At 36.2% G+C, this 18,502-nt stretch overlaps 1 protein-coding gene across 8 annotated transcripts in view; it reads right to left on the bottom strand.

Moving 5' to 3' along the window:
• Window positions 1-2,961: 2,961 nt before the first annotated feature.
• Window positions 2,962-18,502, bottom strand: part of TTLL7 (tubulin tyrosine ligase like 7) — a 72,878-nt gene continuing 57,337 nt past the window's right edge. For 6 of the 8 annotated variants that reach the window (XM_040565240.1, XM_040565238.1, XM_040565236.1 and 3 more), the window contains 4 exons: window positions 18,095-18,175; window positions 12,833-12,993; window positions 8,226-8,399; window positions 2,962-4,889 (listed from right to left, as the gene is read on the bottom strand). In XM_040565240.1, the coding sequence (XP_040421174.1) occupies window positions 4,781-4,889; window positions 8,226-8,399; window positions 12,833-12,993; window positions 18,095-18,175 (525 nt within the window). In that variant the 3' untranslated portion in view covers window positions 2,962-4,780. Of the gene's footprint in view, window positions 4,890-7,776; window positions 7,896-8,225; window positions 8,400-9,139; window positions 9,483-12,832; window positions 12,994-18,094; window positions 18,176-18,502 lie in introns of those variants that run through there. The other 2 variants (XR_005821958.1, XM_040565239.1) reach the window with 2 other exon arrangements.

Raw genomic sequence — 18,502 nt, 5'->3', positions numbered from 1 at the left:
CTTTTAGCCCTTCCGGGCTCCACTGTACTCCATGAGTGCCACCCTCAGCTTTCAAAGTCAGACCTTTGCAGCAAGTGAAGTGCGTATCCTGTCAAACCCCGCTGCAGCAAGCTGCGTAACAATGCTTGGCAAAACTGCGCTGCAGTAGCCATGAGCAGTTGTTTGATCACAGCGCAGCAGCAAAGGCGGGTACGGGTCACTTCCTCGCTCTCCTCTACCCTCCGTGATGTGGCTGATAACTCTTGACAGGGATAGGCGCAGAGGGTGACCGACCGCTGTGCAGCCATTTGAGCCGACGTGGAATACAAAGTAGATTCTGGGGATCAGTGTCAGCCACCATTTCAGCCAGGGGCAGGCTCCATTTTGCTCTGTGTCACTAAGAACAGGCAGACCCATTCAGAGGGCATTTAAAGGCCACACAAATCAGTTTTAAATGTATAATTTTGTGGTATGGTTAATATCATTTATTGTGAAAGGAGGGGAGTTCTAAGTGCAGTATTAAGAGTTCTCCTTACCGAGTGAATGCTGCCTTTTGTTTTAAAAGAAGAAACAAGGACAAAAAAAAAAAAAAAAGGAAAAAAAAAACAAAGACTGTCTGTCTTGCTCCCCCACAAGCAGAATCTGCTCCTGTTCCATATACATAAATGGTAAAATTACCACTGATTTCCTTGCGTCCTAAGTGCTACAGCTATTTACATACCAACAAAGACTCTTCTGCATTAACAAAACACTTGCACAATGTAGGAAACTGCACAGAGGTGGCTGACAGAGAACAAAGAACACAGAAGCAGAATAACAACTAATGCATGAGGATTTTACCACATACAGAAAAAAAATTACAAATGTTTTTAGCAAATGCCATAGTGAAAGATTTTCCAATAGCTATACCATTTAACAGCAGATTATCTTCTCCTGAAAATGGGAATAAACGCAACAGCTTCAAGTTAACTGTTTTAACACTGCATGCAAAGCTAACTTGCAAATATTCACATTTGCTAACACCTAAATTAGATGTTATATAACTGTCAATGTAATTCGATCTTCCCACTTGAAGATTCGGGGAAAGTCAAAAACTGTAAATTCGTGTTTGTGTATTTAAAAGTGAATTTGTTCTAGAACTCCTAGCCTAGCTAAAAAATCATTCAGATGTAGTTTTAAAAGCTGATGTGAATTTATTTATGTTCCTGGATAGAGAGTTGACACTTAGTGACTGGTTTTCCCGTAAAGAGAGCAAAATATTTATTTCTAGGCCGAACATTAACCCAAGGCAAAGGTGTACCAAATGAGTATATTTGTGAAATACTCTGTTTCCTTTAATGTTACTTTGACAAAATTATGCTTTCAAAATTGTATTTTCTTTGCTCCTGTGTCTTTGTATTTGGAAGCCCAAGTGTATTACCAAAACTAAAGAAGCACATTTATATGCACTTTCTTTTACCAGAAAATTCAGTTCCTGGGCACAGAAGAGGTATGGCTGTTTGCAGACCAGAGACAAATAGCTTTGCACCAGCAACTGGCTGCCATGGAAAGCAACATCCTTTCTGGTCAGCCCCTGGAAGCCCGTTTCATAGCCCATACGAACTGAGCTCCCACAGATTTCAGTAGGTATTTTTCTCCAGTAAAGACTAAAAGAGCAGATGCCATCAGGCTGCGCTCTCACAGGGTAAGAACTGTTTCACAGCACAAATAAGGTGTGAAATCTTTTCAAGGTTTCATAATTGGTATTTCTGAGCCCAACCCTACAGCTGTTCACCCTGCTTTGAAGTGACAGCGTTTACACCAGCGCAGTATGAGGAGGCAGGGAACAAAGCAGCCAAGCCGGTCTGCATGGCACCCGCAGCCCAGCCCTCTGGCCAGGCCTGGCTGCGCAGACCCTCCGGGGGACGGAGCCTGCATGGCTGCTGGGGAAACCGTGAGAGGTTTCCACATAAATCACATCAGGTGCTGGTTCCTTTCAAACACCCACTCTGTGTGTGAGCTTACCCTGACTGTGCCGTTACCGACATGAGTCGATTTCGCCAACCAACCAGCGGGGCAGGCACATGTCGTGATGCTTGTGCTTAACCACAGCCCTGCGCCTCACGCCTCGGTGCTGCCCAAGGAGCTGCGGGCAGAGGTCCCCCCAACACCGCCTCTGGGGGCGCAGCGCCCTGCCGAGACACCGGGGGGCTGCGCCCTGCCTGCTGCCGCCCTCTGGAGGGCAGCCCCCCCAGCGGCCCTGGGCTTGTGGAGAGCAAGGGCGGGAACCCCGCTGGGCGCTGCGGCACCCTGTGGCCACACAGGGCCGGCTGCGCCTCCTCGCCGCCGGTTCTCCCGGCACGGCCCGGCACGGCGTCCTCCGCGCCCAGAAACCGCCGCTGCCCCTGCCTCCAGCCGGCTCAAAAAAAAAAAAAAAAAAAGATTCCCACTAAATGCCAATATTTTTGTATAAATATCAGTGGGTTTGTGAGGGTTGGGTCATTAATGACACTTAGTGAGGGAAGTGAATCGCAGCCTGACGTTCCCCACAGTGCCTGACAGGAAACCAGCCTCAGCTGGGGTGACATCCTTGAATATACTTAACAGGCTTAAATTAACATACTTAGACGCTATAAGTATTGATTCACACACTATTAGGAATACTCTACTAGTCTAGGAAAGGTTATCAGAAATAAATGAAACAACATCAGACATAAATCAACCATCTGGTCCACTTTTGTACATACTAAATACCTTTTTCCTGTATCTGTCTGTACCACACAGGTATACTTGGTACCCCTCTTTCAGCTGGCAGACTGCTCAGTACAGATTGGCCTGTCCCAGCACAGGCCTCTGAGAATACTTATCAGAAGCAATTTGAAAAGAAAAAGTCATGTGAACCCGCTGTCAAAGGATTCTGTTTGAGTTGGGCAAGGTGGGTTGAAGTTGTGTTTCCCCCCTCATGCCAAAAGCAGAATACAGTGGAAGCCTGCCCCAGGAAGAGAGGATTTACAGTTTTTATTAGGTGTTACAGATAATCATAATATGCTTTTTCAATATGGATCAAAGGAAATATACACAATTAATGTGAACATACTGTATTACTAAATTAGTATTACCATGAGAATGAAAAAGATTTTTACTGGACTAGAAGACTGCTTATATCTGGCTAATCTATGTTTTGTGTTGTTGTTTTGTCTTTTTTTTAATTGTTTACAAATAGTCTTGCTATCTTGTATCTTGCAGTTCTAGAGCTGAGGCACTACAGCACAGGCATCAAAAATCTCACCAGAATTCCCAATTTGATATATATACTATGACTAAGATTTTAAAAAATTAAATTCCAAACAACTTCAGTCTCAAATCTCTTAAGTCTCTTAAATTTCTCATAAATTTCTCATAAATTTCTGGATATCAAAAACCTCTAATATACTTCTCCTGAGGTCAATTAACCCCCCTAAATTATTTTTTAACGTATACCTAAAATACATTAGTAATTTACAAACAAGTTTCCAGGTTACATTATTAGAAAGTAAACAAGTCTTTGGTAAATACCTACTACTCTGTTCTTTACTCAGTTAAAAAAAAAAAAAATTAAATCTAGATTAGCTGTTTGGTTTTTTTTTTTTTAAATAATTATTTATATAATGAATAAGGCTTATATGGCGCAATGCTGAATGAGATGAAAGGGTATATGTAGAAAACCTGAATGATGCTTTCAGGTTACAAGTCCTGTTAATTGTGGTCCTGTTCTGGCTCAGTTTCTTTTTGTGCCCTTCAGCCAGGCCGAGGAAGCTGAATCTGAATGAGAGCTTTCTACTGAATTATATTTCCAACATTTAAAGGTGTCAACAAGTCTAGAAAATACTGTCTAGTTAAACAACACATTCTACAGTATGTACTGGATTGTATGCTAAAAACTACAGCAAACCAATTAGTATAAGGTTGAAATAATAAATTATAGCTGCAGTATTTCCTAAAAATGTCTGCTTTACCACTTGTGTAGTAAAACAGAAAACCTATCCACTATGCATGCTTGCACAAGTTGTAGGTGACTGCTTGCTCCCAAAGGAAACTTAAAGGCACAGGCCATAGGTAATGTGAATGAAAGCTAGTTAACAAATACTGGCTTCTGTTTTATTACAAAAATCCAATTAGAAACTGAATGCATGAACTGATATTTTTACTATTTGCATAAAGAATGCCTTCACTTTGACTAAAAGATACTATGCCATGTCCTTTAAGAAAAGTAAAAGCACTAAGCAGGACCCGTAATTTCAGGGGAGAAATGAAAAAAGATATCTGTTTCAGGTTTGGCTTACAGAGTTTGGGAGATTATTTTAAACATGTCCAAGAAATTATCAGATTATTTTTAATAATTATTACATTTTTACTGTTCTACTACATTTTTTTTAATCATCTGTCTAGTTAAAGCATCAATTACATTTGAGACAATAAATAGTATACTTTACAATAAATAATATTCAAGTCAAAGTATTGTACATACAAAATAATGTAACACTGTAATAGGATCTTCAAGATCAATTTCATTTCTATGTTCTGCAGCAAAAATAACATTTCTAGTAGGAATTACTTATAAACCTAGCAAGATCTACACATTCAAATGTGTGTAAACAGCTTAACAAGGTTTATTATGCTTCCAGAAAAGCTATGCTTTTACAGTAGGTTTTCAGCTAAATGTTATATATTAACTACCATATTATGATAACAGTGCTTGCATTTAGCTCCATGACAAATTATAATTTGAAAAAAAAAAAATGGAGTGCCATTATTTACAAAGAAAAGTAACTTTTCTTTTGCTTCACAGGTGACTATATCTGTGTGTGAACAAAATGTTAGGGCGAGGCATTCCAGATGAACTGCAGCTAAGGTTGTTCGTGATGAACTGTGAAGGTCCTGGCAACAAACACCTAGAAATGATATAGAAAAATACAGCCGAATTTACACATAAGATAACATTCAAGAGTGAAAGAATTAAGAGCCATACCTTGTAATTGTTGTATGCAGGAAAATATGTGCAATAAGCACTACTTATAAAACATACAGAGCACTAGGCATTAACTGACTCAGAAAACAGATCTTAAGGTCAGAGAGAGTCTTAGCAAAATTTCAGGATGTCGTATGACAACCAAGTATCTTGCCAGTCTTCTTAAAGCAAGAAGGTAAATTAAACAATGGTATTCTGTGCAACACTACTATCAAACATTAACATTTCATGCTTTGTTCTCTGTTATTATAGTACTACTTGCTCAATTTAAATTGGGTAAAAACTGCAGTTGTTGTTAACTATGTTATTAAAAGTAAAGTTCTAAGAAAACATTTATTAGAGGAAAAAAATAGAATTATTCAGTTTTGGTTTCCTGTTCTAATTCCCTAAAAGTACACATGCTATCATCACCACTCTAGTAAAGCAAGAAACAATGATGCTACAGCACAGTAAGTCGCATCAGTGACTATTTATCCTTTAAAATTCAGACAGTTATATAGCACGTATCTTACATAATACTACAAAAAACATTTATCATGTCTAATATTTATTCTTAAATCTGTTTCATGTTATCATTTCCTAGTAGTTGCAGAAGTATGAGTACATATGAGTACAGTAAGTGTGCAGAAATAACATCCACACTAAATCAGAGTTTCCTAATGAATGATGTCAGTGTTAGGATGGATTAGCGTAACACGTATAAATTATTGCTTTAAAAATGTTGCATCATTCTAGTGAATCATACTGATTAATGATGAATAAGTTAAAACACTGATCCTACTAGTCACGTGTTATTATCAAATGTTATTATCACCAATTCATTTTTTCAAAAATTTACCAAAAAAATGTGATTTGGTATGGGTTGGTGGTGAGCTTGACAGTTCACTACCTCAGCAGACTGAGTCCTACATTTGCTTGATCTTAAAGTTAACAGTTCTGATGCTTCTCTAAGAATATGCCATAAGATTACTTAGCAAGCTGTAAGGATCTAGCAGTAGATGGTATTTTTCCTCATTTCTTAAATTTTGAAACATGGGTGAATTTATCAAAAATGAGAAAAGTCTGGCTTTTTGCACAGTTTATTTTTTAGCTATTATTTAAATGAGGTTTTTGTATTTTTTTGAGGTCTGTTGTTTTATTTATACTTAATTTTGTGAGAAAAAAATACATTAATGCACATTTACATTAATACTTTAATCTCTTCATCACATACAGTGGATTTACAGTTAGGAGCTGGAACTGAGAACAAATCCAGAAAGTGAAAAAAGAACTCTGTTTTCATAGCTTTTTTCCCTCTCCACATAGAAATCTATTTTCCTAAATAAAGAGGTATCTATTTGCTAACTGTGAAGCCTTTAGTCATCCACACAAACCTTAAAAAAAAAAAAGTTTTCTGGTCAGAAAAAAAACAAAGGAAGTTCTTCAAATTAGATTTTATAAAGTCTTGAAAAAATTAACTTCTTGTACATTTATTAAATTATACTATGATCTCTTGCACTTCACACAATTTTCCTGTCACTCAAGAAAACTGCTGGTAGTAGCGCAGTTTCTTGCATAATTTAGAAACAGAAACCTAGATGATGGAAAGTGAAATAGTACTGTGGTTCTCCCATTTCTAGAAAAAAAGTTCACTACCTTACATATTGTAGGGCAGGCACCATAGGCAAGAGCATTTATTTCCACACATACTTTCATTTTACAGATTCAGAATATCATGGTTAACTAGCATGTTGCTTTATACATAGTAGAAATGGAGATTAATATAAAGCCATTAACTTCAGTCAGAGTTGTCATGCCACCACACTGCTGAAGAAATATCATTATCTAGGACATAACAGATCCTAGATTCCTCTAGCCTCTAAAGTTATGAACAAACTTCCATTCAGTGTCAAAATAAACACAGAAACCAGAGATGAAAAAGTCCTGTTGGATCATCCACTTCACTGCTTTCCAAATGCAAGATTGCTAGCTGCAGTACCTAAGAGAAATCTCATCTGATCAGTTTGAACGGTTTGCGGTTGGTTATGATGAAAAATTTTCTGCAGTATTAACAGTAAAAGCAATAAAAACTTCAAGCCTGAAGATTTTCTACTCTTTACTAGGCTAAATGACTTTACCATATTCCTGCAACAGCTCAGTAGATGTTAATATTGAATATGATTTGTTTTGTGACTAAGATACTTCTACTTTCGCTATGACCAAATTCAGTTTCTAGTTGGTTTTAAATTATGCTAGATCACCTTAAGATTCATATGACAGTAACAAATGAGTTCAGTGTATCAAATAACCAGCCTGAGATATACCAAGTACACAATTAAGTCATAAAATAAATTTAACAGATAATATATCAAAGGTTCACTTTTCACATGGTATTTAACTCATAAAGCCCTTCTATGATATAGTGTCTGTAAGATGCTTTATATAAACAAAGCATTTGTAAGTTTATATACATAATAATTCAAATTGCCATTATGGATAGAAATTGGAACCTAAGTAATTTGAAACTTATATTTAATTTTCCATCTAAGACTGTTGAATTAGAGATCATCGACTCCCACAGTTGGAGCATTTCCAGTAATCCCTACACTGACAATATAATCCTTATTGTATCCGGTAGGAGAACTAAACCAGCCAATGCAGAATCAGGTAAGTGCCAAATATTTTTTTTCTTTTTTACTATATGATGCTGTTTTGCAAGGTTTGAAAATATATTTATGCTATGTGAGATGAAATAATAAAGCTTTAAAACTGTAGGTTTTGGAAGTCAACTTTGCAAAACTGTGCAATACAGTAAATCAGATGGCACTTACCTGACCCTTGGCTGGAGTTGTGCCCCTATAGCATCCCACTGCGAATGTGAAGCCAGAAGTATCATACATGTTAGGATACCTCTAAGAATGCAAATCTGGAATCACTGACTTTGAGGGATCTGAGAAGCGGAAGAAAGGACATTTTCAGTTCGCTTTACAGAAAGCCTCTGCTGCAGCTACTTAGGCAGTAGGCAATCAAGACTTTAATAAGGGTAGTTTCACACAAATGCTATATAGCAAATTTTTTCATTGCATTTCATGAGTGAGCTAGAGAGCTCTGAATGAAAGAATCAAGGATCAGGGGAAATGTTGGGGTTTATTGCCCCCCCCCCCCCCCACCCCTTTTTTTTTTTAATACTTACTGAATGAGGCTTAAAGGGAAGTGTAGCAGTAACAGCAATATTATCTTTAATCATTATAATTTTGAATGAGAACATTGAAATACATACCTTGTATCATCCCAGCTGGGGCTAATTCCAGTCAATGATCCTCTGGAGCCAGATGAATATTTGTAAACCACTAGTAGGCAGTGTTTACAAAGCTGTACTATCCGTTGGCAACACTGGAGTTGCTCAGGAGTCACCACCTCCGCACTTTTACTGAATATGGTTTCCCAAGAGCTCCTGTTATGGAAACAGACACGACTTCATGTTTTCTGCCACAGACTGCAATCTGAGAGCTTTACTGCTTTATATCAGATTTAACAATAAAGGAACAAAAGAAAATGCATGAACTTGCCTGTTTACAGGAAAAGAGAGTCCAAAACACATGTTAAAAAGTTAATCTTCATATGTGAAATGTCCACAAGTCACTTTTCATTTGGTGTATTCCTTAAGTATTTATAGGGCCATTACTTAGGTTTAGCATGTAAAGATTTACTGTCACATAATTATAGATGGTGTCTTACAACAGGAATGACAGAAAATACAATTTTTAACAGGCTACAACCTGAATGCAAATATGATGTGATATTAAGGAAATTAATGAGTAATGTGTTATTTCTAAACATCTACACAGATTAATAATCTTTACTTTTATTTTAAGTTCATCATACTAAGAAGAAGCAAATACTAAAAGAATATAAAGGAGATTAGCACGTGCTCTTTCTTACCCAAATAATCATAAGAGGAAAGTTTCTAAGTTTAGTCATTAAAATACTACTTATTGTTCCACCTGCTCATATGGGGTTGGTCTTTTTCTATTACGAAATGGCGGTGGTCTTCTACCATTAAGTGCAACTTGTGAGGTATATCTACAGAAGCTTTCTTTTTTGAAATGTGGACCAGAATACTTTTGTTTCCTTAAAGAGCCATTTCTCTTTCCTAATATTATTATTAAAGGTAAACAAAAAAACACGTACCATACCAATGTGAGCCAGGGATGTTTTATCCCAGAAGACAAAAATAGTTCTGTGTACCCATTAACACCTGTGTTTGTGTTTATGTTATGTTCAGTGCAGAAATCTTATCAGATTACAGATCATAATATATGTTCTAAAGGTAACATGGTCCCTGCGAAGACCTTTTTTTCCATCAAAACATTATCTAGTAGCACAGATGGCTTGTAAGTTTGAGGTTTTTTATTTGGTTATGAAAGAACCACTTCACAGAGTGAGGAAAATTTGTTGCATCCATTTTTGGGGTGCAGCATAGCATCCAGGATGATTTAGTCTTGTCCCACTGAGATCAGTAGTAGATTTTGCATCCCTGAGGTAAGAAGTTTGTTCTTAAAACACTGGATTTTAGTACACATCAAAGAACCAGCATGTCTACTTCATCCTAATGAGATTTTTAAAATTACACTGTATTATGATGCAATTGTGAACATTAATGTCCAAAACATAAGTTGTATGTTTATCTCACTGATTTTTCAGCCTGGATCCCTAGTCTAAGTAGTATGTTTGAGCTGAAACCGTTCAGTCCTACAGAATTGCTACTGCACACATAATTTTAAAGTTAGAGAAGCATTTTTCTCCTTAATTCTTATCCATATAATGAATTAAGTAATATGGTTTCTAAGGCATCAAGTCTGTTTATTTAATAAGCAGAATAATTATACTACTTCAAGAATTACTGCTTTCTTTAATGTATTTTTCTCAATATTGTTTCCTGTCCATGAAATTTTCACATTTGCTATTATGTGAAAATTAATCTACTGTCTTCATTCTTTCCTCCACTATGTGACATCTGGTGGAAAGCAGCAAGATGAAGTTCTAAGTATTACATTCATTCACCAGATTCACAGTGTTGCACATAATTATATTCTAATTTAACCTATAAATCTCCAAAATCTCTTGCTAGAAGACTCTCCTGATAAATTTCTTAAACTCTGGGCTTTGAGGTCTATAATCACTTTCCGACAGTTATGAGGGATTTTATCAGTGAAGAGGAATATGTGGCCTGCTATAATTATGGCTGATTATGACCACAGTGATATACAATTACCAACCAAAGATTGATATTTGGAAATTTATATGAAATCTCATTAAAATTCACACATATGTGTGTCTGTGCAATCTCCTCTATATGCTACACAGATTCAGTTCATAGTCCGTTATCCTGCAGTCAATAAGGACTGGAGTACTGTTACCCAAGGAAGCTGTTTATTTGTTATGCTGTAGCTTTAGTTTCCATACATGAGTAAGAAATCACTGAGCACTCACTAGATCCAGAGGAGAGTATTAGGCTTGGTTGTGCAATATTGTCAATTACATTTCATTCTTTTTAAAACCATCTGAAGCCAACTGGTTCTACCAGTTTTCTATTATTAATTTTATTTGTTTACTATACAGTAAAACAACTGTAGCTTTATGAAACCATCTACATCAACGTTATTTCACTGAGGTTTTCTTTGTTTCTTTGTCCGTTCTTTTTACTAAAATAACGTGCCTAGCAGAGAACTAACTGCAAGAGGCTATGACCTCTGTTCTCCGGAGACATACATATTATTAATAGTGAAAGTGCCATATTGCTTGATATATTTTCACATACTTGTGTTGTTTCTTAATTAGCACGCTAATACTCCTTCCCAACACCCGTCCCCAGAATCTACATGTGCCCTACGTTTATTCCAATCTGTTCTTTCAAATGACACAATTAATGCTAAGGACGACTGATGAGAAGCTGGCCTCTGCTACAGAGTCATCTTAAGGTCTGTGTTGAGGATTACATGGCAAGAGTGATGCTTGCAACTGAATAAACAGCCTACTGACGGGGTACAAACATCCTTTTGGTTTGCTTACTTCTGTGAATTTTGTAGTAGGTATATTACTTGTGGAGTGATCTCTACAAATACTGAGTATTTGTATATTATTTTTACAGTATTTTTTAGAAATTTTACAGAGAACTCCTCTTACAAGGAATTTGATATTTGTCAAAGAATTTAGCTCCATTCTGTAGTCAGCTGAGTCTTGTTCTGCATGTACAAAGGCATTGCTAGATGTGAAATCCTACTCTTCATTGAACTCTTCTGCTGGCTCAAAGACTGTTCTTCTGAGCCAAGTGAATAATAGAATTGTTTAAATGTTTTTAACAAAAAGAAATAGTTGCAGAGGAAAAAAAAATCTGAAAATTTTCATGCATATTAGAAGATCTGCAAAAGGGCACACTAAAAGTAAGATTCAAAATAGTAACAGCATTATTGAGAAGGTATTTATAATATTTTATGACAACAGAAATTGAACTTTGACTCAAGAATTCACACACCTCTTTTGGCTTGAAGAAGAGCCCCTGCAGCTGTTGAGGATTATGCAAAGGAAACATTTTAGATTGGAAACACGGAAACTTTAGATTGGAAACACAGCTTTTTCTCACTCCAGTTTTAAAACTTTTGGAACATGCTGCATTCCCAATAGCTACCTCTAGCAAGTCTTAGGACTGACATTATCTGCATGTTCCCACAGCCCATGTCAGTGAAAAAAAAAAAAAAAAAAAGACTTAACAGCTCACACAAAAACAAACCTTCCACAATGAAGAAGATCATAGTAAAAGAAACAAACAAACAAACTGATGACCTTTTGGATACTCTCAGATCCCTCATTATTGTTAGCACATTTTTCTGTTCTGTTGGGAGACAATTGACAAGTGCACTACATGCATTCTCTACCTACGACAAATGACTGTAAGTGAAGAATACGTTAAGCTGATTCCTTTGTACATACAATAGCCATCAGCACACTGTGTGTGTTTCTGGCAGTTAATTTTTAATAAATCTCTTAAAATACCTTATGCAAGCTACTCAAAACCCATCCTGTACTTTATACGTTGTATATATTGACAGAGAAAATGTCTTTTTGTATGCAATATATTTTATATTTACACATTCATATTTTCATTTTATCAAGAAGTTAGGAGGGGAGATTGCTTTATACCAATTATCTGTTTCTCTAGATCTGTCCTTACATGAATGCCATTGATTTCAGGAATGTACATTTTGAAGTATAGGATACTGGACTTTTAAAATATGGCCTCATCCTTTTTCTCTCCATTAAAAATTTTTATTTGCAACCCAAACCAAAACCATCTGCTTACCTCAGTGCACACGCTTCCTAGTCTGCATATACTTAAATTCCCACCAGCGTGTGAAACAGCAAATGTAATCAAGCACAAAAATTCAAACTCATTATTTGTAAATCACAAAACAGATATTGCTTTTGGCAAGAGATATCAGCTGCACCTGTGACCGAATTTTTCCCTTGCAAGTCTTAAGATAATTATGATTTTGTACAGGGTAAATCCACATTCGACAGCGCAGGCCAGACGCCTAAAAATTGTGGAGTATCCAATTGAAAGAGTCAAACAAAAGCTCAGCTGTTTTGAAAATTAGTTTATTTCCTTAGATTATCATCTTTGTAAAAACCTTACTAAATGTCCTATTCCATTACTGAAACAGCCTAGATTATTAGATTTCTGATTATACTGTATCTTTATGTTGTTTTAAAACAACATAAATGTATTACAGCATTCTCTTGAATGAAAATGAGCAACAAAGTATGCCATCATTGTTTGTAGCTGTGAAATTATGAAGAAGATTAAAATAATAAGTAAAATGGGCTTACCCTGAATTACAGAAACAGTTCCACAGGCCTTGACCATGGCTCCAAAGTAAGCGATTAAATACACGGTTAAGGAGACGGTACAGATGTAAGTTTTCAATGTCTGGAGCCTTCCAGACATGCTGGAGGACTGCACGAACGCTTGTCTTGACTATATCCAAAAGCTAAGAAAGAGTACTTGAATCAAGTCAAAGCAAAGGCAGATTGCAAAACCTAAAACCAACTGTTCTCTGATTCACTGCACACACAGCTGACTGCATAGCTATAAATTCTCACACGTCTACATTTCATTTCTGTGCATTCATCAGCAAATTTTTATGAGACGCTTTTTCTGTCAATAACGTTTTGGAAAACTAAATCAAAATGTTTTATTTTTATTGCTTTCCTATTTTTTTTAGTCTGTTGAATACTAGCTAGTTTAAATGACAAAAAATATTTAAAAGGAAACAAAAATGGATGCAATTAGAGACTAAAGGCAACATAATTAACAACCCAAATATTATATACTTGAAGATTATCTCTTCTTCTTTTCCCCCTCCCTTTTTAAAATACCAGCTACTTTATAAGAACTAGAATGTCCTGAAAAGCTAAAGCTGCTTTTGGTTTAATATCCATTGAAACTCAGCATTACCCTAGATCAAACTATTTTGGTTTAGCAGTAAACAGGGTAGCGAAATAAATAAGGAAAAAGAAACAGGAAGATTTTTAAAACATTATTGTTTATAGAAATTAAAGAGATTTATTATATACATTTAATATATTTTAATATATTTACATGCAAATGCGTCAAGATGTTGAGCAAAGTAAAGAAGCTTCTAAGCTGCATTCAGTGGAGCAGAGTTTTTATCCGGGAAGTCTTAGCTACTCAGACACTCATAGGCAGTTGTACATCCAGCTCATCAGATTCCTCTTTGATACACCTTTGCACACCCCAGTGAACTGGGACACGAAGGTGGGATTCACCACACTTGTTTTTACATCTGTAAGTTCTCTTAAGTCTTTTAAGTTCCCTCCATAGTCCCTGGAGGGAAACAGGCTGCAGAGCACCTTGACTTCTGTTTATTTAGATACTGTCACAAAAAACAGGAATAGGAAGTAGTACCTTCCAGAATACTGAAGTAGTACTTAGGCCCCTCACTGGCACTCTATACACTCAATATTTTCCCAGAAAACTGTCAGATGTGTATGACAAATGGATTCATATGGTTGAATATCTGACCCTCAAAAGGTGAAGGAGATTTAGTAAAAACAGTAGTGTAGAATTTCAAATTTTTTGGTCCTGCATAGCAAACTGTTGTTCATAAATAGAATTATTAGACAGAACTAACAAAACAAAGCAAAAAATAAACAAAATGCTTGCAGGAACACAGTAACAGTTTACAGTACAGAGCTTAGTGGGCAGAAAACCTGTAAATGCTTGATAATGAAATATGTCATTTACATTTTATTTAAGCTCTTTTTTGAAGATCTAGGATTGTCTGCATGTATAGGCCTTCTGCTAACTCCATGCACGCAATTACTCAATGGGAATATAATGCTGTCCACTATGTTGGGAATCTTTATGAATGCAGGTGTCTAACACTAAAAGCATGCCCATGATCTCTTCCTCCCAAAGAGTGAGATAGAAAGAGTAGTAAATTATACACTAAGGAAAGTGATCCCATTTAGTGACCGCAGGAGCTATATCCATTTTTGGACTGCTCCACACTTGTAGGAAGAATCTGGATTTTCAGACATTCTCTTAACAGCATGACCCTACTTGCCTTAATGCTCATCAGGTAGCCTTTCTTTGTGCCTCCCCTCCCCTGCGTAAGGCTTACCCACAAAAATGGCCACTAAAGTCCCTAAATTACATAAAGGGTCAACTATACCTTTCTTTGCAATGCTACATTGACTAATTGTCATTTGTCTCCATGGGTAAAACAGAACAATTCAATGGCATATAACTCTCTAACTCATTAGTCTAACAGACACGTACTATGAAGTATGATATTAAATGTGCAGCCCCCTTCTTTTACTTTAGCACCTGGAGTTAACAAAAGCTAAAGACAGAGCCTTGCATCTTAAAGCAAAGCTGCAGACTGCCAGGTAACATGGGAAAAAAAATCTTCTGTTCTGTTTTTACTGTGTTGACATTGCCAGCATGCCAGAGGGGAAATCATCTCAGTTAATTGTTCTTAATTTGCAAACACAGCTTCAATCATCCATTTAAGAAAAAGAGACAAGGCATTGCACAAGGACTGGAACTTATGGAAACTACTTCCCCCCTTTTCTCAGCTAATATCCCTAGATTGCCTTCATCTTTCTGTTTACGTTAATTTGCATCATCAACATAACCAATTATTTAGACGTAACAGAACAAGATGTTATAAAAGAGTACATTCAAAACAAGATGTACAGACCCTCTGGTAACCATCAAAACAGATTTGAAAGAAATTATATAAAGTGATGCAAAACAAAACAGTCACAACTCCTTCCATACAGAAGTCTCCTTTTCCTAAAAGTCTTGGGAGTCTAAATTTCATTTTAGAATGCATTGATTTCATTGGAATACTCTCAACTTTCTTCTAAATGCATCCTTTACCTCTGCTGTAATGTCATAACGTTAGACACTGAGAATATGAGCAGGAGTTTAATTTTTCTACATCACGTAGAATAATACTTAAGAAAATAGAGCTGTCAGGTATGAACACCGTGAAATCTAGTATATTGCCCAGGTATTTTCTCCTCATGTTTTAGAGTTTCACAGTTATTCTAAAGTACAGTGAAGGGGATTGAGTTTCTGTTTTGTATTTCACAAAGTTACAGAAAGTACCTTTGAGATAGATTCCTTACTTGTATAAATATTCTTCACCTTGAGCTCTCTTCTGCTTTACCCACCCCACTGGAATATAAAATATGCTTCTTCCAAATCAACAAAAGCTTACACATTTGACAGTCCTGAGCTGCGATGTCATTGTCAAAGTTAATCCATTTTTATAAACTACCCTTCTAAGAATAACTATCTGAATGCTTGAAGGGATTGAGGTTAAAAACAGTTTTAAAAAAATTATTACCAGTGCAACCAAAGATGAAGAGCCCATTAGTGCTTCAGGAATTATTAAGTCTCCCAGGCTGTAAAAGATGTCCTCACAAGAAAAGCAAAGAAATCCACATTTCTGGTTGTGTAGTTTTTACTAAAGTAAGTTTTTACTAATGACCTGGCATATCAACCTGTATGATTTTGACTTTGTTAATGTGCCCTTGGCTTTACATGACTGTCAGTCAAATAAAGGACAATACTACCCTTTTATTGTAGACTTTCTGAAATAATGCTTACAGGATAAAATTCTGACAAGAAGGAAAAAATATATATATAGTAAGAGAAGAAAAAAGAGGAGAAAAAGAGAAAACAGGAATGAGAGAGAAGGGTGGAAAGAGGAGACAAAGGGGGAAGAAAGAAGAGAAAAGGAAGGCGGGGGGGGGGGGGGGGGGGGGGCGGAAACAAGACAGCTTAACCAGTCCTCTTTGAAAGCCCTGTATTTCAGCTGCAGTGAGGGGCCCCATCCGGCAACCTCTACCCACACTCATGACTGCATAGATTAAAGGAGGCAATTCTGGCAACACATCTCCAACTGCCCCAAAGATTTCTGCTGAAAATGAGATCCCCACTGCATATCCACAATGTGCATTTTGGGCCCTGTTAGCTATGTATCTGTCTCTCTGTCCTTCCCTCCCACCTCTCCTCCCTCCCTCTTCCCAGCAGCTCTTCCTCCATATGACCATTTTCTAAAAGCCCTCACTAAGCCTCTCTCCGGATTTGGACTAAAGGCTACAGCTGCCACATGCACACAGTAATAAAGACTGATGTGCATGTATATTGGGATTGCAACACTCTTTCCTGTAATTAAAATTAGATCATTTTAAGCAAAGGACTATTATGCATAAAATTTCTAGGTATGAATCAAAAATTACACAATTTCAGCCAATGAAAATTACACAATTTCAGCCAACGGTTGCTCTACTGATTCCAGTCAATGGCACAAGAAAGAATTCTGCTGTTATATTGTTGCCACTTGACACAGTTAAAGAATAATTTTGGTTAAGTTATAGCCTCCTACATTGTCAAGTTTGTCATGTCTAATTTAGTTTTAAAAGACTGTATAGATACATATTCCCCTTAATATCTGAACTTGATAATTTAACTGGAATAGTCAAATATTTTTCTATCATATGACATCAAATTAAATTAACGTTTTCTCTGTCCAGTATGAAAATAAAAGCATTTAATGCCATGTTGAATAAGATACAATTCGAAAGACTGAGGATCATAGTGCTGATTTTATACAAGTTGAGATGAGGACCCAAAATTGTTCTTCTCTTCTTCCATAATAATCAACCAACCTTTTCCAACGATAATATTTATCATGTGTGCAGCATTTTGATTAAGTTGCTTTCTTTTATGGTCTATAAAATAGATTGTGAAACTGAGAAATACAGAGATTAAATGCCTGGAACAGATATGCTAATCCACATAATGTGGCAGTGACTGAGACAGAGAAAGACCCAAATACTGCTTCAGGGTCACCAAAGTATTAACAATACTCTCAAATAAAATTTCTTCTACATTAAGGAAAATGACTGTTACACTGGGAAGATGATTTCGACTGACGTATGTTATGACATATAGATATGACTGACATACTACAGCATGTCAATTTTTAAACAGATTAAAAATTGTTTAGGTACTATGCACAATGCTAGCTATTAGATAGCAGATATGTGAAGACAGAATGGTAAACAAATCTAATTAGCTTTTGAAAGACTAAACCACGTAGTTGAACACTAACAATGATAATAATCTTTGCTTGGCAGGCACAATTTTTTTATTTTTATTTTTTAACATGACCTGTTCTAATGGTGTGGGTCAAAGATCCAAATAATCAAGTTCAATATTACTAGCTCTAAGGGAGTGTTAATAAACCAGTCCGTAATTTCAGACCAAAAATACCTTTATCAATCAGCACTAATTGTTCATTTGTTTGCTCTTCTTCCACCAGCCTAATTTTTAAAGAATTTTATTTGCAATTACATTCCAGGATAATTATGTTTGTCTAAACATGGAGCATCATCTTTTCCTGCAATGGACTTAATTTATACATATGTTAATGATACTAGCCAATATTGTAATGTCAAGTCACTCCCAGCTGCTGCTAAATACCAGTAGACACACCTCTGTTTATCTACATCAGATAGTCTTGAGAAAATGAAATCTGTATCACTTACTTTTCGTTGCTTTACAGAATCCAGTTTTACCAACCAATATGATGCCACTTTTGTTTTATGATGCTTCCAATTATCCATTATCTGTAGTCATTGCAAAACACAAGATAAAAAATTGTGCATAGAAACAATCGAAATCTGGCATTTCATTTACAGACATTCCTAATGCTTAAAAAGTGTGCGTATTTAAGACGCCTGTGAAAAGTTTTCTTTAAGAGAAATAGAAAAGATTTGCAAATTTATATGGGGGAACATTTGTAATTAATCCTACCATCTTTTCTACCTGATTTTGAAAGTCCTACACTACAAAGCAGAAAGAAGCTCGTCTTGACTGACACAGTTGTGATTCCTTCAGTACAGCCATAAGAGTTCAATAACACAACTGTTTATCTAATCAAATAATTTTTTTGC

This window comes from Cygnus olor, chromosome 8, assembly GCF_009769625.2.
Source record: "Cygnus olor isolate bCygOlo1 chromosome 8, bCygOlo1.pri.v2, whole genome shotgun sequence".
Classification (NCBI taxonomy): Eukaryota; Metazoa; Chordata; class Aves; order Anseriformes; family Anatidae; genus Cygnus; species Cygnus olor.
The sequence above is the reverse complement of the archived record's forward strand: the minus strand, read 5'-3'. Positions and strand labels throughout refer to the sequence as shown.